Raw genomic sequence first — 24,776 nt, 5'->3', positions numbered from 1 at the left:
AGAAAAGTGAGTCTCGAGGGGCCTCACATTCTCTTACTCTGCCTGTTAGCCAGAGCCAGGGCAGCTCTCTAGAGGTAACTTCTTGCCTCTTAATCCAATTATAAAATGGATGAAAGACATGAACAGAGGGCAAACAGGCTTAGGAAAAGCTATTCAACATCTTTAGCCATCATGCAAATGCAAATTAAAGGCACAATGAAATGTTAAACCCACCTATCAGAATGGCTGAAAAAAACAGTGACAAAACCAAATGCAGGCAACACTGGATAAACTGAGTCACTCACACATTGCCAAAGGCAATGCAAAATGGTACAGGCCGTCTGGAAAACAATTTGGCAGGTTTTTCAAAACGAAACATGAGATTACCAAATGATACAGCAGTTGCACTCTGGGCAATTTACCCACAGAAATGAAAATTTATGTTTACACAAAAACCTTTACATGAAGTTCATCACAGTTTTACTCACAATAGTTAAAAAGTGGAAATAGCCCAGATGTCTTTCAGTGGGGGAATGGGTAAGCAAACTGGGGTACATTCACACCGTGGAATCCTATTCAGCAATAAAAAGGAACAGACGATAGACACACTTTACAACTTGGATGGATCTCAGGAGAATTATGCTGAGTGAAAGAAATCCATTCCTAACGGTAGTGTACTATATGATTCCATTTCTATGACATTTAGGAAATTATAATAGTGTTTGACAGAGTTTAGGGATGTGGGATCAGGAAGAAGGTGGGTGTGGCTATAAAGGCTAACATGAGGGAAACGTGTGGTGATGAAACAGTTTTTGATCTTGTTTGTGGTGATAGTTAGAACACCTACACTGCTGGTAAAAGTGCATGAAATTATATATATAAGTATTATGCACAAGTGTTCTAACACACAAATGAGTGCATGTAAAATGACGAAACTGTGGTAAGCTCAGTGGATTGTACCAATGTCCATTTCTTAGTTTCGACGCTGTACTAAAGTAATACAAGGTGTTATCACTAGGAGAAGGTGAGTGATGGGTATACATGACCTCTCTACACATTTTTTTGCAACTTTTGGTAAATCAATAATTATTTCAAAATAAAATAGTTAAAAAAACACTGGAGTTGTGGGGAAAATACTCTTAGGTACAGAACCTAAGAACCTAATAAATATGTTAACACAGTTTTAGACCTGTTAAATAATTAAGAAATCCATAATTAATGGAGTAAATATGGTACTTTACTTGCTAAATACGTTATATTTGTTTATAGAAGTGAACATCAGAACGGTCGCAACTTGTGAATACTGAAGTGGTGGGGAGAAGGTTATCGGGAGGCAAAGCTTGGATTTTAGGGTTGTCCAGGAATGGAGTCCTTACTCTATAATTTTCAAGCACTGTGTAGGTCGGATATAAATGCTAGAGACTGCCAGGGATGATGTGGGAGATGGGACCTTTTGGTCCTGGCCCCACTAACTCATGGTTGGGTCAAGGGAAGAGCAATCCAAGACACACAATATACAATGTGCAATGTTACTCTTTAATATAAAGATAAACAAGGATCACGCGTTGGAAAAATAAAAAACAATGGGCAGGCCTACACGGTAAACTTCGGCTTCCTGATTAGCTGGACTGCAAGCTTAGTCATGGATATGGCTTCAGTTAAGAGAAGAGAGGTGACAAATATGATGAGGATGAAAATGACATCTAAAGGCTCATTTGCAGAGTTTTGTTCTCAAGATCCCAGGTCAGTGGATGAGGGTCACATGTGGAATTTTGCCCGTGGACTGAAGAAAGTAAAGAGAAAGAATTGGGATGTCAGCAGAGCCAGCAGCCATGAGTGTCAACCCCAGGGCACCTGACTTCTGTCCACCTTCACCTTCCTGAAAGCCTAGAGGTCTATTTCTTCTTATCTCTGAATTCTCAGAATTCACTTTTTGATGAGTAAAGAAATTTTTAGTTCTGGTATAGTCTAGTCATTGTACTGAAAGCACCTCTAGTGGGGGAGGATAGATGACCTCCCTTAGGACCAAACTGGAGACACTTGACCACACAACTTCACTGCTACATCTATGCTACAAGAGCAAGCCTTCAAGTTTACCAACATTTATGTACTAGAATGAGCAGATGCCACTGCATGTAATGCTGAAAAAGAGGCGAAAAGTTAAATGCCTATCAATAATAGCTTATGGCTTCCTGGAATTCAATTGTTTAATATATTGATCTTAGAAAGAATAATGTAGCGTCACATATACTGAGAAGAAACTATGCTGGCACTAATAATAAAAGAAGTTTCAAAACAGTATATAAGATAGGATACCTGTATTTTATAATACATGGAAATGTATTAGTATGAAATTAGGGTATTTCTCACAAGTAAACGTTTGTAAGAAAAAATAGATTTAAAATAATTACCTGAAAATTCCCATTAATCACTCCTCTACTCCTCCCAGCTCCCTCCTATCCCCATGCAACCCCAGCACTCACTTCTGAGAACACTAGAGGTTCATCCCAGATGGGGTGGGGAATGCCTGCATGATGTCCTGCTGCTGCTGGGAGAGGGGTGCATGGAGCTTGAGGTGGGTATAGGCAGTGGGATGGAGAACACACTCTGGGTCTCACTGGGGTCGGCATCCCTCACAAACAGCTCGTCATTCACGATGCACAGACTGAAGGAAAAATGGGCCCTCAGACAACTGGTGGATGCACACCCACACCCCCAAAACTGACTCTGCTCCCACTGGCACTCAGCAACCAGATTCCTTCCACGTCCCTCCTGTGTCTGTCTCCCAGGTTCCTTGACTGGTACCTCTGCCCCTCCCCACAGAGCCCACCTTTGGAGAGACTGTCTACTACTTTCACTTGATTTATAGGTTCATCCCCAACCCAGGGGCAATTTCGCATTTACCCTTTACCACAGTGCAAGGGGTGGACAGTCTGATCCCCATTCTCAGAAGAAGACACTGAGTCACACAGAGGTCATGGGAATTGACCAAGGTCACACAGCGAGTGAGTGTTGGGTCAAGGAGTGAACGCATAGGCCGATTCCAGAGCCCACGCTCTTCCTAACCACTAGGCTACACTGCTCCTGGGATCTCCCTGCTGGCTTTCCACAATACTGAGTAAACCTAAGGTCTTTGCCACCACATTCCCACGCCCCTGAGCCCAGGCGGGGATGGGCATTCACGCCCACCACAGGGCTCTCACCTGCAGTCGTGGGCAGGGGTAGCAATGAAGGTCCGGGTGAAAGCATGCACACAGCCCTGAGAACTTCCTTCCACTTCAACAGCAAACAAACAACAGTACCCCTTACAGCTGCACGTGCTGTACACGCTCACACAGCGGTCCCCAGTCAGGGTGTGACTGGACACTCATGCTGAGAGGGCAGTTGTTCACGGGGGCCAGGGTGTTGGGTATGGGGAGGACAACTATAGGAGCAGTCTGCACCCAGTGACAGGGTCCCTGACGACCACTGCCCAAGTTCACGGGGATGCATTTTTCACAGCCGCCCAGGAGGTGGATACTACTACCCCATTTTGCAAATGAGGAAACTGAGAGGTTCAGTAATGGCCCAAGTTCTCAGAGTAAGGATCTGGGATGAGAGCCACCAAAATCCACAGCCTGTGTCCCCAACGCCCAGGGTGTGCAGGGCAGACAGGCATGGACACAGCTCAGACCTGGGTTGTCTGTGGGAAGCCTGAGGGCAGGAGAACACAGTGGGGAAGGGGAGGGGAGAGGAGGGGAGGGGAGGGGAGGGAACAGAAGGGAATACAAGGGGAGGGAAGGGAAGGGAAGGGGAAAGAAAGCGAAGGGAAGGGAAGGGGTCAGGGACGCTGGGTGGTTCTGGGTGTGAGCCTGGCCAGGGGGAGGCAGCAGTGGGGCATCTGCGCTGGGGGTCTACACACACTCACCTTCCTTGAACACCCCACTGACGGAGAAGCAGAGCATCGTTTCCTGAAAGGGAAGAGCCCAGGCGCCCAGTCACCACCTCCACCTCCCACCCACCTGCAGCTTCCTGGGCCCACGCGAGGGAGGAAGCAGGCGCTCACCGTCTGGAACCACGTGTCCACCACGAAGGAGCTGAAGGCATGCTGAGTCTTGGGCAACACACAGAGAGTGTGCACAATGACACGTTTTGTGTGCTTCAGCAGCTGGACCCGCAGGTCTGTGAGGGGAGGGGAAGCGAGCGAAGGTCAGGGGCTGCCACGCCCTGGGCCCTATGATTGACCCCTTCACCGCCCTTTCCCACCCAGTCTTCCCATCACACACTCACAGGGGTCCTTGAGCTTCTTCATATTCCTGCTGTCCTTGAAATACTCACACAAGCTGCTTCTAGGAGACAAAGAGCAACAGTGGGTGGTGGGTGTTTGCAGGAGCTGCCTGTGTCTGCTGGGTGGCCACACGGACCGGGAGCAGAGGCTGTACTGTCATACTCACGGGGCTGGGTCCTCGGGGTGGAAGGGAATCGTCAGGGAGAAGCAGGCCTCCTCGTGATAAGCACCCGCGAGAACCTGTCTGTCTCCATAGTCATAGATCAAGTAGTACCTGAGGGGGAGCAATGAGGACAGTCTATCTCTGTGGTCTGGACCTCAAATGAGACTTGAAAACTCCCCTGAGCAGACCTGTGCTCAGGTGGCCTCACCTGTCCTAGACCTGCCCCCCTTGCTCAGCTTCCCAGAGATACTTACTGCTTCAGGAATTGCAGGACTAGGCTCTTCAGCTCATCAGATCCAAAGTAGCTTCCCTGGAATCAAAACAGTCCTCAGGACCATGGCTGACACCCCCTTCTCAGGCACCACTTCAAACCCGGCTTGATCCTCCGTCCTCACCTTGCAGCTTGGTAAGCGCTTGCAGGCTTCAAAACCACACTTAGCCAGTGGGGATGTCTCCTGGTCATCCTGGGGAAGAGAAGAGGATGTCAGCAGTGCAGACCAGGAGGTGGTGCTAGATGATCAGGGAAAAGGATGGGCCCAGGAGGGTGAGGGTCAGAGGTCAGGTGTGAAAGGGCCCTGGAAATTCCATGGGCAGGACTACAGTTTGGATCATCACCGTGGATTCCCCAAAGCCTATGAAGAATGTGCTTGAAGAAGATCCAGAGCGTTTGTCAGGTTCCCACAGGGACTGTACCATCCCCCTCCACCCAGGACTTTGAAGGGTCAGTTTCAAAACTGTAACTGGGGCAAGACCTAATGGGGTTCAGAGTAGTATGTGGGTGCTGTCAGTGCCAGTTAGAGGAGTCAGTGAACAAGGAATACACTTACCAAGGTTAGTAACTTGGGGAACAATTCCAGAATGGAGCTGCCAAAATCAAGACAGAACAGAAAAGTCAGTGAAACTGTGGCGGTGACCCTCTTCCTCATGGGAGCAAGTGCACCGACACCACAGCGTCCCAGGCTTCCAGGGCCCTGAACATGTCCCCCATCGACTGACACAGAGGGAGGGCAGGCCCTCCCTCCCTCCCCGCCTCCCTCCCTCCCTTCCTCTCCTTCCCCTGGGTAGCTCCCCCGCAGACTGCCTGGACTCTCTTCTCCAGTGCCACAGGGACCAGCATTTCAAACCCATGTTGCAGGGCTTCCTTCCCCTCCCTTCCTGCCTCCAGAGCCCCACTGAAGGCTGTGGAGAGAAGAGGGAATGGGGTGTGTGCCCGAGGCTCTGCTACCTCACTGGCGGTCCAGCACTCTGCCAAGACCTGGACCAAGACCTGGACTTCCCCCTTGGATGGCCCAGGGTGCTGGGGCAGGGAGGTGAGTGAGGTGGGGCTCAGGGAGGGAGATGGAGGGGGATGAAGACAGAAAGGGAGTGAAGGTACGAGGGGATAGATGAGAGAGACATATGGGCCTAGACACAAGGGAGAGAGAGAAAACAAAGGGAAGGGAAAGAAGCTTTCCCGTGGTGGGGGTAAGGGAAGAAGAGAGGAGAAAGGGGAAATGGCGCCCCATTTGCAGCTCTTCACCTGCCCCAGAATGGCTCAGACACAGCACGTAAGAATGTAAAATATGCACATGTTGGGCTGGGGGCCCACTGGGTGCTGGTTGAAACTTTGGCAGCTTTGTGATGCAGAGAGGAGAGCATAGGGCCTGTAGTCCTCCCTGAGGTCCACGTCAGCTGCCCCTTGCAAACGGGCACTTTCGGGAGTAGCTCAGGCTGCCACCGGGTAACAGAGGATGCATCTGACCTTATGTTGGTTGACATATCAGGGAAGGTGGTGCACAGGGGGTTTCTGTCTGCACACATCCCTTCTGGCTCCAGCCGCTCACCCTTGTCCATCTCCCCTGCAGACTCCACCTGTGATTATGAGGAGGAACCACATGGGCCAGAGAAACAGAGCCAGGATGGCCGTGCACCCCTAGTCGCTTCCTTTTCCTACAAATCCATTTCCCTTCCTCTGTCACCACCACATGCGCCTTCCCACTTTCCCTTCAAAGACGGATCTGGGTACCACACCTCACCTCAGTGTTGGAGAGGTTCAAGTTCTTGGTGTTGGAAGCATTCGGCATAGTGTTGGACAGGCTGTGCAGCTGGTAGGGTTTCTTATTGCTCAGGTCCAAGGCCAAAAGCTATGATGAGGAAAGAGTTAGAGTGAGGACCCCAGCAGGGGACACCTGAGACAAATCTGCCTCTTCTACCTAATCTCTCCCACCATCACCACCTGCCCCAACATTGGGTCTAAGGTCCTCACCTTGGGCGTATTCCCTGGATGGATCTGCAGGGAGGCGGCCACGCCAGTTCTAGGGTTTCGTGCCATTCCAGTATCACGGGTCATCAAGTCTCCAGGAAGACAGAAGGAGGGAAACGGGGACTGAGAGGCTCCTGGCTGGTACAGCTCCAGCACCAACCCCTCCCCGAGTTACCATTCCTGAGTATCCCTTCCAGCTAGACCCCTCTGCCCTCACCTGCTCTACAATTACTGCTGTAGCCATACCAGGGTCAGAGCGGACTCTCTGGATGTCAAGAGATTGCTGGGAGGCATCATATTGTTCCTTCACGGGCAGCTGCAGAGTTAGGGATGGGGTTCAGGGGCTCTGAGTCTGAGGTGGTGATCGGGGGCAATAGGTGGGTCTGGCTGTGAGTGCACAGGTTGTGTTGAGTCTGCATTACCTTTATCTGCTCCACCTTTTCTGACCTCAGCTCCTTCAGCACAGAGTGGGGTGCATCACAGGGATCAACAAAGATAGATATCTGTTGAGAACACAAGAGGGGCTGGGTAAGCTCCAGGAAATCTGAGCCCTGGGATCAAGCAAGACCATGCCCCTGTCCTGCCCTCTTGCCCCCAGCTAGCCCTGCTCATGCCCTTGATACATACCCTTTCATTAGCCTCATTGTAAATCTTGCCGTTGACATTCTTCAGTGCGAAGGCAATGTTGGCATTCTCAACGAAGAACTGGGCCTGCATTTTCTCATAGTGAAACTGTAGGGAGAGTGACAAGAGAAGCACAGTGTGAGACCAGAGCCATTTCTCATCTGGGCCTGCCATCTACCCCGTTTCCTCTCATCGGCCTCAATGTCCTCTCTTACTTCGACTGGGGTGAAGGGGACACTGCATTGCTTCTGAATCAAATTCAGCAGCCACTTCTCGTCATATTTAATACCGAAGGGAATCTAGGAGCCAAAGAAATAATTGGGGAAAGAAAAGTGATACAATGGAATCCAAGGTTAAGATAAGACCCAGCTGTGTCTTGCTTTAGGACCTTTTTCAGGCTTTAGGTACTTTCTTAAGATAGGACAATATCTGTTATCGCTAACTTTTACACCAGACAAGGACTTCCTAAATACCCTTTCTTTCCATTTAAATACTTTTCCTGAAATAATCGACTTCATATCTTTCACATGTGCTTACTTTTATAAAGTTCTAAGAGATCCTACCTAAGGCAGACTTGGCCCGCCCCTCTGGCGAGGACCCCAGAGACTCAACCTCCTCCCGCACTCAGCTTGAGCCAAACTGTGTCTTCTGGTGTGGAGTTGCTCCATCTCCTTGGCAGTAGTTTCCTCCTTTGCTTTTAGACAGCCTCTCCCATGCTCCCTGCAGTCAGTCTGCTCCCTTTATATTGCTTCTCTGAACCTGCCCTCACATGATCTAGGAAGTTAACTCCTAGGAATAACAAGACAGATTACCAACTCCACTGCCACGAGAGGAAAAGTTCCCAGCATCTCTACACGCGCCCAACATGACTCTCTCTGTCATCTTCTTCTACATGTTAGGTCCATTTAGCCAGCACACTCACTCTGATCTTGAACCAGCTCCCCAAGGTCTCATCCTGCCTGCTTCTCTCCATTCTTCTCTCTGGAGGCTTTTGCTCTGTCTCCTTGCTAACATGGGTTTCGTCTTGTTCCTGAAAATTGCCTCTCCGATGACAGGATGGAATGGCATAGGGAGCACTGTGGGGAAGTGGAGAGAAGAATGTGGTCCGTATAGTCTTGGGAAGTCTTCCCTACATTTTCGCCAATGATAGCAGAGCTACAATAAAGACTGCTCAACCGTTAACCTGATCCCATCATTCCTCACTCTTCCAGGTTAGAGAGAAGAATGACATATTTAACTACAAGGTTTTGTTTTTCACTGGTTGATACTGGTCAGCCATGCTGCCTCGTCACTTACTATCTTGCTTGGATGTCCACGTGAGCATCACTTCTTAGTGATTCTCTATATTGCTGCTGCTGGGAAGTGGCCTGTTGAGACCAATAGTTGTGTCTCCTTCGGTAAATACCCCGGCATCTTGCTTTTCTTTGTAAAGTGTTCACTTGATCAATGTTCTCTGAAATTGAGAACAACACATCAATGGGCCCAGTACCAGAAGAATTCCTGGGAAAGTTCTCATGGCTAATGAAGAAATATCACTGGCTTTATAATCTAAAGAGAAATGTATCACAGTGCTAAAAAAGGCTTAGAAACTTCACTGTGTTTCTGCTTCTCAGGAAATGAGAGGTGGGCAGCATTCACAGCCAAGAAGAAAACAAGCTCAGAGGAAAGGATCTGGACCCAGGGTTTAGTCTGTGATGTTAGTCCCTGCTCTGCTTGGATCCGGTTATGTGACCTGGGACAAGTGGCTTTTCATCTCTAAGTCTCTCTTCTCTGCCCGGCTCTTGGGACACAATAAAACCTACCCTGAAATCTACCCTGGTGTGATGGTTCAAGGGTCAAAGGTGACCTCCCTGCCTGACAGAAGAATTAGACATATGAAGGATAGGTCCGATGAAAAGATCCAGAATGGAGCCTGGAGAGACATAACATGGAGAATACCAAAAGCGAGGGGGAGATAATTAAAGGAGATGCAGTGAACATACCTAACACATGGTTAATGTGAGTCCCGGAAAGAACGGGAGGGAAGAGTGGAGAAGTGGTATTTGAAGAGATCTTGGTTGAGAAGTTTCCAAAAGTAACAAGATATCAACTCAGTGTAACAGTATTATTGTAATAGGAGATAAAGTATGCTTTAAGGAAAAACAGTCCTAAAATATGCATTCATTTCATCATCATGTAAGAAAAACTCGGAAAATATGTGACCAGAAGACTCAAACTCAAAGAAATGTTACAGGCTCTTCTTTGGGCAGAAGAAATATCCTCCCAGGTGGAGGCACATAGATACAGGAAAGAAAGACTAATGACATTTGTGAATACGTAGGCAAATTTAAATGAGTGTTGACTATATAACACAATGATAGTAATTTCTTCTGGGGATTTAAATACAGAGAGAAGGAAAATGCATGACAATAAATTTGGAGGGTATATGGAATCAAAGTGTCTCAAGGTCCCCTAATTGTCTGAGGAGTTTTAAAGAACTAATTAACTAACATTAGACTGAAACGGCAAAAATGTACATTGTAATCTGAAGGGTAAACACTACAAGAATGGCAAAAGAATGTTTACCTAGCCACATGAGGTAACAATTTAATAGTTATAAAATGTTAATCATTTCAAAGGAGAGGAAAGGCAAAAGAACTGAGAAGGGGCAAAAATAAACATACAGTAAGATAGTATATATAAACCAAATTACATCTACTTTTACATTAAAAATTTCAGATTAGTATTCCAAACAGAAAGACAGCTATTATCAGACTGGACAAGAAACCTTCCATCAAATGCTCCTGAAAAGAGACACATGCAAATTTTAATCATCTAGAAAAGTTGAAAATAAAAAAAATGGCAAAATGTATACCTTTTCCACAGTAACCTACAGAAAGCTTGTATAACCCTATTAGTAAAAGAAAAGGTATACTTTAAAGAAAAAAGCATCACTAGAGAAAGAAGGAGATTTCTTTGTGATAACAGGTTCAATGCAATAAGGAGATATTAATATAAAATTCTAAATTTGTATGCATGTCTTAAAATAGAGCCAAAATATGCAAAGCAAAATCTAACAGAAATAGAGCATGGTCAAATTCACAGTCACAGTGGGAAATTTTAACACAGCTCACTGAGTGATGCACAAAATGGCAGACAAAAACTCAGCTAGAGGGAGAAGGTTTCAAAATGTTACTTAAGTTAACAAATGTATTTAATTGACATAGAACAATGCACATAACAACTACTCATCGAACATTCCAGAATAGATCATATGCTGGGCAACAAAGCAAGCCTCAGTAAGCTTCTATGGACTAATACAATTTACCCTGACTAGTTAATGTAATAGTCAGCGGTAATGGTGGGTTTTCTGCCCCTCCCCCACCTCGTATAAATCCAAGGGATATTAGTTTACACAATCCCACGCCCACCTAGGTGACCCTCCCTACTCTCCAAATCCTAGACCTGAGAAGATCACATGACTTGTGCCTTTTTCTCAGCCAGGGGAAATAATTCACCTCAGCCATGGCCATTTCCATAAGAGGGGAGGTTTTCCACATGGAATCAGGACGGGTGTGTCAGAGCCCACCTGGCCCATTTCCTCAAGAGAGTGGGAAATAGTGAGCCTGAGCCCTCTGCATGCCTTCTCTAAAGGGGGGGTCAGCTTGTTGGGGGTCCTGTGGGTTGGGGTTAGGGAGGGAACCCAGAACCCCTCCTGCCCTGTGGGGATCTGAGGACAAGGTCTCATGCTGACCAACTCACCCATGGGGTGGCCTGAAGGCAGTGATCTGTCACCACCCTCCTCACAGGCTGCTCGTGAAGAGAATCTGTGGGTCTGGAGCTGGAGGTTTGGAGAATATCAGGAAGGGCTTCTGAAGAAGGAGAGTGCAAGCCCCAAACCACTTTGTCAGAGCCACACAAACAAGATGGAGTCCTAACAGGAAGTCCCTTCCCCAAGGGCACAGAGGAGGAGAGCCCTGGGGGCCAGAGGAGACTTAACTTCCTGTAATTACTGCCCCCTGAGTTTGCTACCAGCCTAACACCCAGGGCACTCTCTCCAACTGTACCACCCTTGCAGAGGAGGCCATCTGGAATCAGGAGGCTTAGGGGACCTTGATACTTCTGGTTACAAACACAGGGAGCTCTGTATGCCAGACTCTGGATCAGCTACACTACATTGTGTTCCTTCATTCTGCAAACCCAGATAACTCTGTATGCCAGCTGTAGGCCAGACTCTGTACTTGCTACATTGCCTCTGTTCTTTCATGAATTCCTCACAAGGGGACTCTGATATCAGAATCACCAACTTTCCAAGGTTGCTGAGGCTTACTGAGGTGCTGGAGCTTGTCTAGGGTCATTCAGATGCTACCTGGGGAAACAGAGACTGAAATTGAGCTCCACGGAATGGAAGATGACTTCTCCAAGCACAGATTTACTAAGTTATTGCTGTAGTGTGGGAGATTTTCTTAAGTTAGTACAAAGTAACAGAATTTTCTGAAAATAGTCAAATGGCTGGAATTAACCTCAGCCCACCTCAGAGAGATAATACCAAAAAACAAACAAAAAAAAAATACAAGAACCAAACAACAAAGAACAGACCTGAAAACTATAATCGAAATAGCAAGCAGAGTTTTGTGGGTCACTGTAATGACAGTAAAAGAAAACAAATCATGTATTTTCCTTTAAAAAAAAAAAAATGTCCTCAATGTAGATAGATACTCCTAGTGGTCAGAGCCGGAATTGTAGCTCTGAAAGTTCCAGACCAGAGAGGTTTCAAGGCAGAGGGAAGGAGAGAGGAGATTGGGCTCCAGTGCATCAGTTAGACATTTCTGGAATTTTCCACTACTTTCTGGAATTTTCCACACCATGTCCACAATCCCTTCCTGGATCTCTATGCCCTGAGAAAAGTCCAGCCACTGAGAGAGGTGAAGAAAAATCTGCACATAAGTGTGTGAACATTTGGGGGTAAAAGAAGTGTAAGACAGAAATGCACATACCACACAGATAAACTGTCAAGTCAAAAATTGAAATTTTGGGGCTTCCCTGGTGGCGCAGTGGTTGAGAGTCCGCCTGCCGATGCAGGGGACACGGGTTCGTGCCCCGGTCCGGGAAGATCCCACATGCCGCGGAGCGGCTGGGCCCGTGAGCCATGGCTGCTGAGCCTGCGTGTCCGGAGCCTGTGCTCCGCAACGGGAGAGGCCACACCAGTGAGAGGCCCGCATACTGCAAAAAAAAAAAAAAAAATTGAAATTCTTTATTTTTTATGAAACAGTGTCATGTGAACTCTTTGATAACATGGTAAATATATGTGAACTTTTTTGTTAGTTGCTTATTCGATATTTTCGAGTGTTCCTCTCAACAAATTAGCCTAATCACAAAATATTAAACATTAAAAATGTATACTTAGAAAATAAAATCATTCTGCACCTTCCATCTACATGATCCCCTCGCCCTGACTCACAAATACCCAAGATATCCAATGTAAGAGGATTGGTGCACATTTTCCAGATGTGTTTCCCTTTAGGTGATGTGAATACCTGACTTAAAGCATTTGTGTAGTTATGTAGTTCTATACATATTCTTTTTAAAGTTTGCAATTACATAAGTAATTTTATGCAAATTCATTTTTTCACTTATTATGACATCTTCAGATTTTCATTTCCTCAGTTAATAGTTTGTCATCTTTCCAGAGGTTATTGGAGAAGCATTTTGCTTCTTAGGCGAATTATTTGCAATTTTTTGTCCCTTTCTCTACTGATTAACAGAAATCATTTTGGTTCTTGCACATGAGTACAAAATCTGTAATAATGTTTGAAATGTTGTCTCCCAAATTTCCAGGCTTTTAGTTTTTTTCTTTTGACAGTACAGAAATTGCTTTAATTTTCATGGATTTTTTTACTTTAAAATAATGCAGCTACGACAGAAAAGAAAATGAGAAATACATAGGGTAGCATCAAATACTAGTCCACTGGGAATTCTAGCCCACTGGGAATTCTAGATTCAAAGCCTTGAGGGTGGGCTTCCCTGGTGGCGCAGTGGTTGAGAGTCCGCCTGCCGATGCAGGGGACACGGGTTCGTGCCCCGGTCCAGGAAGATCCCACATGCCGTGGAGCGGCTGGGCCCGTGAGCCATGGCCGCTGAGCCTGCGCGTCCGGAGCCTGTGCTCCCCAACGGGAGTGGCCACAACAGTGAGAGGCCCGCGTACCGCAAAAAAAAAAGAGAAGACATACAGATGGCAAAGAGCAAATGACAGTATCACCTCACACCAGTCAGAATGGCCATCATCAAAAAATCTACAAACAAGGCTTCCCTGGTGGTGCAGTGGTTGAGAGTCCGCCTGCTGATGCAGGGGACATGGGTTCGTGCCCCGGTCCGGGAAGATCCCACATGCCGCGGAGCGGCTGGGCCCGTGAGCCATGGCCGCTGAGCCTGCGTGTCTGGAGCCTGTGCTCCGCAACGGGAGAGGCCACAACAGTGAGAGGCCTGCGTACCGAAAAAAAAAAAAAAAATCCTTGAGAGTTTCAGGGCACAATGGAAAAGGGCTTTAGACCAAAATATTTGAACATATGTTTGCTTACAGGAGATACCATGTAAAGTGCTTCTGGCCTAAAATAATTCTGTAAGTCATCATTTTGTGGCAAACGAAGATTTTGTGGCAAATGAAGCATTAAGGGCAGCCCACGTACATTAAAACTAGTGGCAAAAACATTTCTTCTGCCTCTCCCTCCCATGGAGGGGATCCCATGGAGGGGATCATTTTCTCCCCTCCATGGAGGTTAACTTTCCTCTGCTTCTACCTGGGCCCCACATGCCCAGCACACCCGCCCCCAGACAGTTCAATCCCTGTGGCACTCCAGGCTTAAGGGAGGGTATTTTATCTCCATCATGAACTTCCAAGACCAAGACATGGGTGAGAGGGTTGTTTGAGTACCCTATCTGCGTGGCATTGACACCAGGGGAATTCAAAACTGCATATGTGACCCAAAAAACCTTTTATCTGTTACAAATTTATTTGAGAAATTGAAGGGAAGTTAGAAAAAGAAAACCTTGTCAATCCCAAACAAACATGTCACATAGAAAGGAATGCAAATTATAGGAAAAATATTTTATAGGCAAATGTTTAATATTCTCGTACATAAATAAATCTGATTAGTAGTAAGAGTGTCTTTCAAAGTCTATCGAAAAAAATTAAGTAAGATCTATACATCACAAACATATAAAGATTAAACAAGTAAAAAAACAATTACAAAAATATGTAAGTGTGTACATATATTTACATATGCACATAAACATACATAACATGAGGAAAAGTGTATACATACTGTGAGAAAAATTTGGAAGAATACATATATCATGTAAACCTGTTTATATAGTACTGTACACAGAGAAATATATCTGGGGAATATAAACTAAACTATCAAGGATGTACATCTTGCTCTGTAACAAGATGAAAATAATATAGAAAAATATTTTCTCTAATACACATTCTTGCACTTCATTAGTTTATAAAGATAGCAGTTTGAAATCAGAAAAATAACTGATGTAAAATTTTATAGCATAGTAGTACATACCTGGTTGGGAATTTCACTACAAAAATAATAGGTGTGTGGATTAACGGTATATTTCTACATCTATATGCTTTTTCACATTACTTTTGTCTCTCAATTACACACATATAGGTTGCCCATCATAGTTGGGAGGGAGAGGCAGAAGAAATGTTTTTGCCACTAGTTTTAATGTACGTGGGCTACCCTTAATGCTTCATTTGCCACAAAATCTTCCAGAAATGTCACTCTGAATGAGAACTGGCTCCCTCCATCCTTCCAAAGATTCCTGCTGAGTGATGTCTAAGCTGCAATTCTAGACACGTGGACCATGGACAACAAAATGTGGTTACTTAAGTCAAAGGGATTGAAAATGGAGCCAGGAGGCTAGTAAGGAAGTAGGACTTACATATTTCTACCCCCAAATGCAACATAAACCTTTGACCTGGCCAACCTGAGACCGACTGGAACTTGTTTTCGTTATTCCCTGGAGACCAGAGCATGGCGACCAATCTGGTGCCTCAAGTGACTGAATGCCTGCCAGCACCAATCATAGTTCTGTAAAGATAACCTATATAACTTCTCTGGAATGTCTTTATATGTCACCTTTATAAACTCTTGCCATTTTTGTTTCCCTATGAGCACATTTGAGTTGCTACTCAAATCGGTGCCTCACAAATTATAATTCATAAGACCCTAAGTAAAAGCTATTTTTCTTATCTGCAGCCTTCTGCATTTCTTGGTTGACAATATGTTCACCAGTTATCATGGACCGCCAATTTCTGAATTTCCTCCAGTGGAAAATTTGGGAAGAGGAAAGAAAAATTTATTAAAAGTTGCTTGCATAGTGAGTGGTGGAAGAACACGTAAAATAAAATCATACTCAAATTGTTTTACCTAACGACTTTCTTCTTCTCTATGGTTTCACAGATAGAAATCATAGTAATAATATAGGACTCCTCTTAGAGGGCTGGTGGTCAGTAAAGGCCTGAGGTGGGAGCAAGGAGGGCAGAAGGGGTTCAGGTACTTTCTACAACTGTCCTGTTAAGTTTCACAAAGTTTCTCCCAGCGTGACAAACTTCTGGGTAAGGGATTTGCACTCTGGATTTTCCAAATGGATGAACCAGGTTACAGGGTATTTCCTTCCTGTTTTATCTGGCTAGTCTCCACCCTCTCCTCTTCTGCTGGCTAAAGCCTCCTTAGGCTCAGATCTCAGCTTAAACTTCACTTCACGTGAGAAGTCTCAGACATACCCTACTGGTGTGATTACCACGAGGCATCTAGTAACTCCACCACCTTTACCATCTCCAGACACATGTTTCATGTGAAAGGGGACCAAAGACTGTGAGCTCACAATGTTTCATAGGCTGTAGCATCACACAGTGGACTTAAGATGCTGAAATTTTCAAATATCTTGTCTGAAGAGTTGCCTCAGATTCTCTCTGCCACTTTTGAGAGGGATGCTGGGGACACAGGTCAGTTCAGCAACGGAAATGCAGAGTTCTTCCACAGACAGCAATTGGAACGTGCAGTTCAGAGAAGCTGAGGAGGCTGTGGATTGATGCTCCTTCCTCTACAAGAGCCCATGAGCGTACTACAACGAGAGGCTGTGATTTTTAGCAGGCATAGTTTTGCATGGCAAAGACCAAATGAACCTTCCAGAGGTAAAATTCCAGGTTTGAAAGTTTCTGAATAATTTGCTGCATGGAATACTCTTAAATATATTTCAAAACATTTAAATGAATTTGGAAAATAGTAAAAGAAAAATTAAGGAAGGAAGCAAAACGTTCCATTAACCCAGGATGAGTTATCATCATTTTTATATTCTCATTAATTATGTGCATAATAGGACACTGGCTTATCTTTTAATCTACACATAACACTTAATCCTTTTGACATGACTACAAACTCCATATTGTGACTCATTCTTTACTGATAAGGAAACCGAGCCTCAGATTTCAGGCCTGGCTGAGACTAAGGCACTTTTGTGACCTTCACTGTCTTGTGATTTCAATAAATCCTGACAAGGACACTATGAGGGGAAGAATCCTCACTCCCGGGATGGGGAACCTGAGGTTTGGGACCTTAATGTCCCACACTGCCCCATGTCATGCTCCTACTCATTGGCTGATTCCAGACTGGAACCCACGTCTTCTGAACCCGAGGCCTTTACTCTTCCTACTGATTCACTCAGCCTTGCCTCAATTATAGATACGGGTATACTTTGGAAATATTGTGAGCTTGGTTGCAGACCACAGCAACATAGCAAATATTGCAATAAAGTGAATCAAACAAGTGCTTTGGTTTCCCATTTCTTATAAAAGTTATGGTTACACTATACTGTAGACTATTAAGTGTACAATAGCATGAAGTCTAAAAAACAATGTACATACCTTAATTAAAAAATACTTTATTGCTGAAAGTTGCTACCAATCATCTGAAACTTCAGTGAGCCATAATCTTTTTGCTGTTGGAGGGTCTTGTGTCAGTTTTGATGGCTGCTGACTGATTAGGGTGGTGGTGGTTGAACGTTGGGGTGGCTGTGGCAGTTTCTTAAGATGAGACAACAGTGAAGTGTGCTGCATCAATGGACTCTCCTTGGCAGAAACGATTTCTATGCACTGTTGTTTGAAAGCATTTTACCCACAGTAGAACTTCTTTCAAAATTGGGGTCTGCTAAATAGACATTTCTCCAAAGAAGATAGACAGATTGCCAACAAACACACGAAAGGATGCTCAACATCACTAATCATTAGAGAAATGCAAATCCAAACTACAATGAGGTATCACCTCACACCAGTCAGAATGGCCATCATCAAACAATCTACAAACACTAAATGCTGGAGAGGGTGTGGAGGAAAGGGAACCCTCTTGCACTGTTGGTGGGAATGTAAATTGATACAGTCACTATGGAGAACAGTATGGACGTTCTTTAAGAAACTAAAAATAGAGCTACCATACGACCCAGCAATCCCACTACTGGGCATATACCCTGAGAAAACCATAGTTCAAAAAGAGTCATGGACCACAGTGTTCATTGCAGCTCTATTTACAATAGCCAGGACATGGAAGCAACCTAGGTGTCCATCGACTGATGAATGGATAAAGTAGATGTGGCACATATATACAATGGAATATTTACCCAGCCATAAAAAGAAACGAAATTGAGTTATTTGTAGTGAGGTGAATGGACCTAGAGTCTGTCCTACAGAGTGAAGTAAGTCAGAAAGAGAAAAACAAACACCGTATGCTAACACATATATATGGAATCTAAAAGAAAAAAAAAAAAGGTCATGAAGAACCTAGGGGCAGGACAGGAATAAAGACGCAGACGTGGAGAATGGACTTGAGGACACGGGGAGGGGGAAGGGTAAGCTGGGCCGAAGTGAGAGAGTGGTATGGACATATATACACTCCCAAATGTAAGATAGATAGCTAGTGGGAAGCAGCCGCATAGCACAGGGAGATCAGCTCGGTGCTTTTGTCCACCAGGAGGGCTGGGATAGGGAGGGTGGGAGGGAGATGCACGTGGGAGGAGATATGGGGATATATGTATATGTATAGCTGATTCACTGTTACACAGCAGAAACTAACACACCATTGTAAAGCAATTATACTCCAATAAACATGTTTAAAAAAAAATTGGGTCTGTCCTCTCAAAGCCTGCCACTTTTTTTATCAACTAAGTTTATGTAATATTCTAAATCCTTTGTTGTCATTTCAACAATCTTCACAGCATCTTCACCAGGGGTAGATTCCACCTCAAGAAACCACTTTCTTCGCTCATCCATAAGAAACAGCTCCTCGTCGGTTAAAGTTTCATCATGAGATTGCAGCAATTCAATCACGTATTCAGGCTCCTCTTCTAATTCTAATTCTCTTGCTCTTTCCACCACATCTGCAGTTACTTCTTCCACTAAAGTCCTGCATCCCTCAAAGTCATCCATCAACTTCTTTCAAACTCCTGTTAATGTGGATATTTTGACATCTTTCAATGAACCAGTAATGTTCTTAATGACATCTAGAATGGTCAATCCTTTCCAGAAGATTCTCAATTTACTTTGCCCAGATCCATCAAAGGAATCACTGTCTATGGCAGCTATAGCCTTATGAAATGTATTTCTTAAATAACAATACATGAGGGTTAAAACTACTCCTTGATCTATGAGTTGCAGCATGGATGTAATTTTAGCAGGCATGAAAACATTAGTCTCACTATACCTCTACATCAGAACTCTTGGGTGAGCATGTGAGTTGTCTATGAGCAGTAATATTTTGAAATAATTCTTTATTTTTCTGATCAGTAGGTCCCCAACAGTGGACATAAAATATTCAGTAAACCATGTTGTAAACAGATGTGCGGTCATTCAGTCTTTGTTGCTCCATTTATAGAGCACAGAGTAGATTTAGCATAATTCTTAAGGGCCCTAGGATTTTAAGAATGGTAAATGAGCGTTGACTTCTATTTAAAGTCACCAGCTGAATTAGCCCATTACAAGAGAGCCAGCCTGTCCTTTGAAGCTTTGAAGCCAGGCATTGACGTCTCCTCTCCAGCTATGAAAGTCCTAGATGGCATCCTCTTCCAATATAAGGCTGTTTTGTCTACATGGAAAATCTGTTGTTTAGTGTAGGCACCTTCATTAATTATCTTAGCTAGATCTTCTGGATAACTTGCTGCAGCTTTTACATCAGCACTTGCTGCTGTACCTCACACTTTGATGTTATGGAGATGGCTCCTTTCCCTAAACCTCATGAACCAACCTATTCTAGCTTGAAACTTTTCTTCTGCAGCTTCCTCACCTCTCTCAGCCTTCATAGAATTGCAGAGAATTAAAGCCTCACTCTGGATTAGGCTTTGGTTTAAGGGAATGTTGTGACTGTTTTCATCTTCTCTCCTGAGTACTAAAACTCTCCCCACATCCGCAATAAGGTTGGTTTCCTTTCTTGTCCTTTGTGTGTTCACTGGAGTAGCACTTTTAATTTCCCTCAAGAAGTTTTCATTTTAATTCACAATTTGACTAACTGTGTGGTACAAAAGGCCTAGTTTTTGCCCTGTCTTGCCTTTTGACATGCCTTCCTCACTAAGCTTAATCATTTCTCTTTGTGGAACTTATACTTTGAAGGGGAAGAGGGAGAGAGAGAGAAGGACAGAGAGACACCTGTGTCTGCATAAGGATTAGGGGCCCTAAGAGGGTTTTGTTGTTGTTGTTGTTGTTGAATCTTCAACGCCATGAAGTTTGAGCAAGTTTAAAATTTAATATGAAGGAGCAATCTCATCTCAGATTTAACCCTTGAATTTTCCTACATGTTCATTTCCTTATCTTCTTACCTTCTTATTTCACAATAGAGTTAATGAAACACTTTCAATAAACAGGATGGTTTATAATATAAATTTTTAGTTATTAATAGTTAAAGAATGGACAATTGTGTCCAACAACGCTAGTACTTCTTGGATTTTTGCCTCTCAGGGAGGCAGCGGGTGGCTGAAATTCTGGGGTGACATGATCTGAGGACTCCTGTCCTGGTGGCTGTGGGTCGGATTCAGAATTTTCCTATAAACGTATTAACATGCGCAGCAGTCCAGGAGCAGCAGTTAGGCAAACACTACAGCTTGCTGCCCTGGTGCCATCTCTCACTGAGCTCACCAGGTGAGTCAAAGGCAAGCCTGTCTTCCCAGCGTGGGGAACTGGGTTAGGGTCTGCTCAGAGGCACGATGTTGGGCAGCTCTTAGGAGCTTCTGAGTCTCCCAAGAAGCTAGAGATCCTTCTGTCTTTAAAACTTTGAACTCAAGGCATACCAGAGAGAGATTTGCTTCCTTCATAAAGATATCTATATGCTCATTAGGAGAAACAATGAAAAACACCTTTCCACAGTGCCTGCCTTAGCCCTAAGGCTCAGCCAGCCCCTGCTACTGAGTGTTGACTTTTTTAAAGAGCCTTTGAAGTTCTACAGTATGCCATATACTTTGGGCAGGTTTTCTCATTCACCCCTCAGGACAGCTCTGTGACACAGGTATTGTGAGTCCCCTGTCACAGATGCCCAAGCTCAGGCTGACAGAGCCTAGGTCACCTGTCCAGTAAGTGGCAGGACGGGATGAGGCTCCTGCCCTCACCCGCCCTAGAGGACACAGAGCAGCCTCCCTTTTAGAAGATGGGCTTCCAGGGCTGGAGAAATGGTCGGATCACATTCCCTGCTATTGTGGCCCCGCGGGTACTCACTCAGCAACCCTTCTGGGTGAGGAAGATGACAGATGTCAGGTGGCATCATATCCACCTCCATTTTTGTTCTTTTTAAGTGAAAAAGCGTGTATTTGGAAAGAGTAAAATATGAAACTGTTTACTATGATAGCAGCTCTATTCGGAGAATTTCTATTTATGTTGAAGCAGTTCCATCTGCTGTTGACTGCAAATCTATGTCGCGTGCACTGATTTATCTCTTCCCTCATTAATGTCTGCTGATGTACTTTGTGGACTCTACAGAGGGTTCCTACCAGCGAACACGTGTTAACCTCCATAACCCTACAGGCTGTACAGGCTGCCTAGTCCTTGTCTCACACACTCTGTCATCCCCTGTCAGGACACAGAACACTACTGTGCAGGCTGCCCACACCACCACCCAAAGCCCCATCCTCTCTCAGTCACCTCCTTCCTGCCCTTTGCCTGCCCACCAACTGACAAGTTTCGCTGCTGCCACTTGGTGTTCCATCGTGTGCAAGCTCTGGAGTATATGCTTTCACAATCTTCATTTACACCTACCAGTGTTTTCAGACAGAATTAGAATCATTCTGTACATATATTCATAGGCTGAATGTTAAGGGAAGGTACTGTATTTTTCGTTGCTGTTTGAATAAACTTATTTGTAAGAAATTTGCAAATGGCGGTTCTTTAGTGCCGCCTGGTGACAGAAGCCTGAACTGCAACTCGAACATTGCAGGACAGGAAAGTGGGAGGGAGGGGCTGTGGCAAAAAGCCACAACAAAGAGCCTTTTGGAAGTCTGGGTGTAAAGCGGGGAATTCCTTGGGTACAGCTATACTAATTGCCTTTTTCTGGACATTGCATATAGATAGAATCATATACTATGCGGTCTTTTGCATATTTGGCTTCCTTCACTTGGCATAATGTTTTCAATGTTCATCTATGTTATGGCATGTATCAGTACTTCATTCCTTTTTATTACCAAATAGTACACCACATTTTATTTACCCATTCTTTAATTGGTGGACATTTGGATTGTTTCCACTTTTGGCTGCTGTGAATAATGATGCTACATACATTTGTGTGCAGGTTTTTATGTAAAAATATGTTGTCATTGCTCTTAGCTGTGTACCTAGGAGTGGAATTGCTGGGTCATATGGTGACTCTCTGTTTAACCATCTGAGGAACTGCCACACTGTTTTCATGACCCTGACAGTCTTGAGGAGTACAGGCATAGCGTCTTATTTTTCTTGTGATTAGCCTGTGGTTGTGGGTTTTGAGAAAGAATACCACAGAGTTGAAGTGCCCTTCCCGTCACATCATATCTGGGAGGACATGGTACACACGTGACATCACTGGGTCACTGGAGATGTCGACCTTCATCAGTGGGTTAAGGTGCTGTTTGCCCAGTTTCTCCAGTGTACAGTAACTGTTTTCCATTTTCCTCCTCTGTTCTTCAGAAGTGAGTCACTAAGTCTGCCCTACTCTCAGAGGTGGAAGGCAGATTTCAGGTTCACTTCACAGAGGCAGGCTATCACCATGTATTATTTGGAATTGTTTGATAAACACAGTTACTCTCATCACCCATTTCTTTATTAATTCAAACATTTATTGATATCCACATGGATTGATGTATATGGATTCTGTACGTTGTTTTTTTTTTCTTACTTAATGGATACATCCCAAAAGAAAGTCAAGCATCATAATTTCTACAATGCAGTAAGAGAATTTTGACTTATCAGTCAGGAAACAGCAAAAGAGTTCCCTATACCTACCAATATATTGTCCAAATATGGTATATCACACAGTGCTTTCAGACAATATATTTTCATGGCAGAGCCTGGAACAACAATATAATTTCAGACAATTTTATTCCATACTTGGTAATCCCTTGAGAAAGAAACAGATAAAACAAAGGTTATTGAAGTGACCATAAAAATAATTATTGCTAACTTTCACTTAACATATTTGCAAAATCCATTTCAATGAAGTAAAATTATGAGATATGTCCGAGAAAATGTGTGCGTCATTTGAAAGCCAATTGTCAAAAGCACAGCCTTCATGTTATCTAACTCTAACTCCATGGAAGGTATGTTACAGCTTGAACTTTTCGGTAACTGATTGCCCTGTAATGTAATTCCTTGTCTGTACCCAAGTATTTGAATTCTGCCCTGTGGAAGGGAAATCCTTTCCTCTTGAGGAAATACCTATCTGTCTCTATTTGAAAAATTATTTCCACATTCTGGATCTACAGTATAAGTGTGACAAGTAAGTGGTGGTTGAATTGGCAAGTGTAATGTCAGTGGAAGCGTCGGGGAACACAGCCCTGTTAGATGAGGGATGAAGACAGAGTTGGGAGGGAGGTGCAGGGAGATGTGAACTGAGTGTGCAGAACTCTTGGTAGAACTTCGGTGCGAGGGGAGAATCTATGTAAAGAGGACAGTAACTAGAGATGTGGAGGGGGGATAGGGCTTGAAGCATATTTTAAAATCATCAATTATAAGAAACTTGAGCAGGTTGAAATCTTAATGGGAAGGAGCCATCTCTTCCTAGATTTAACAACTGAGCTTACCACACCTGCCTTTCCACACTTTAATTCCTTGTTTCCATTCTGGAGAAGCCTAAAACTCAACCAAAGAGATCGTGTAAAGTTTTGTCTTAATGCCTGTTAACTGGATGAATAGATGGATGGATGAGGATATGTCAAACATGTGCTGGGTATTCACAGATTTTTATGTCCCAGTGCAGAGCTCCTCACGCAGATGACAGAACCCGTGGTGTTGTGTGGCTGAGAGGATGCAGCCTCTCAAGACTGCAAATGATGGCCACAACATAGGAGGCATTTCAGTGTGGAGGACAGGGCTGCGCATCGCAGTTGCTGTGGAAACCTAAAGTCATGGCGGCAACCGTGACGAATTTTTAAGGGAGACAGACATAAACTGGGGAAAAGAGCAGCTCCCACCTTCAGGTGTTTGGGACTCATCTGAGGGTGTGGGTCCCTGGTGGGGGCTGGACCACGCTGGTGTGTGGGAAGACAAAGGGATCCACATCCAGGTCACCTCTTTCCCGCTTTGGGGCTTGGTGCCTCCGCTGTCTCGTAGGTAAAGCCATTGCGGTCCCTCCTGGCCCCAGTGAGTGTGGTGTCCTGCTCCAGGGGTGTCCGGGAGCCACTTTCTTTCTAAAGGAAGGGCACAGGAGGTGAGATAGGTGTCGACTTAAAAAAGGTGCACAACGTGAGAGTTGCAAGTTAAGTTTTATTTGGGGGAAAATGAGGACTATAGCCCGGGAGACAGCATTTCAGATAGCTCTGAGAAACTACTCTAAAGAGGTAGGCGGGGTGAAGGTCAGTATATATGTGATTTTGGTAAAGGGGGAGTACATGCAATAAAGCACATATTTGGTTTTTTTGCAGGTCTCGCGAGGGTTACTGCTAGTCACGAGGAGCAGAGGTCACCATTAAGGAATTTAGTGCTTTTCTAGATATGAGGAGATGCAAGAATTGGGCTCATAAAATCAGCTCCTGAAAATACCTAACTATCTGAAGATCTGTTCTCCCAGTTTTTCTCAGAGCACAGAGTGTCTCATTCCTGATCTCCACCCTGAATTCCTTTCAGGGGGTGTTGAAGGTAATCAGCTGCAGCGGCAACTGATTTAATCCTTATAGAGGTAGATGGCAAGTGACCATGGCAAGTGCCAATTTGTAGTTGACACAGGTAATAACGCTCTCTAAGCCTCAGCTTCCCCCCTCTGTAAAATGGGGAGAAGAATGCTTTACCCACAGGA

General features: G+C 44.6%; 1 protein-coding gene across 1 annotated transcript; it reads right to left on the bottom strand.

The window, feature by feature from the left end:
• Positions 1-1,737: 1,737 nt before the first annotated feature.
• LOC132594499 (nuclear RNA export factor 3-like) lies at positions 1,738-22,825 on the bottom strand. Its single transcript, XM_060292238.1, has 21 exons — positions 22,769-22,825; positions 12,252-12,477; positions 8,572-8,728; positions 8,198-8,351; positions 7,491-7,574; positions 7,279-7,383; positions 7,074-7,154; positions 6,898-6,967; positions 6,655-6,743; positions 6,425-6,532; positions 6,151-6,260; positions 5,237-5,273; positions 4,805-4,873; positions 4,664-4,719; positions 4,413-4,520; positions 4,249-4,307; positions 4,025-4,140; positions 3,887-3,929; positions 3,183-3,255; positions 2,488-2,644; positions 1,738-1,764 (listed from the first exon to the last, which is right to left on the bottom strand). Exons 1-21 carry the CDS (start codon positions 22,823-22,825, stop codon positions 1,738-1,740), a joined length of 1,986 nt encoding a protein of 661 aa, XP_060148221.1.
• Between the last annotated feature and the right edge of the window lie 1,951 nt (positions 22,826-24,776).

Source organism: Globicephala melas, chromosome X (assembly GCF_963455315.2).
Source record: "Globicephala melas chromosome X, mGloMel1.2, whole genome shotgun sequence".
Taxonomy (NCBI): Eukaryota; Metazoa; Chordata; class Mammalia; order Artiodactyla; family Delphinidae; genus Globicephala; species Globicephala melas.
Note: the sequence above shows the minus strand (reverse complement) of the source record. Positions and strands in the feature narration are given on the sequence as shown.

What these genes read in the sequence shown, in the direction of transcription:
- LOC132594499 (XM_060292238.1), bottom strand. Translation starts at nt 22,825, where the DNA reads ATGAAAATATATTGTCTGAAAGCACTGTGTGATATACCATATTTGGAC. An exon ending in CATATTTGGACAATATATTG is followed by an intron (nt 12,478 to 22,768) that starts GTAGGTATAGGG and finishes TTTTTTTTGCAG; the next exon opens with TATGCGGGCCTCTCACTGGT. An exon ending in CTTGACAGTTTATCTGTGTG is followed by an intron (nt 8,729 to 12,251) that starts GTATGTGCATTT and finishes TCTCAATTTCAG; the next exon opens with AGAACATTGATCAAGTGAAC.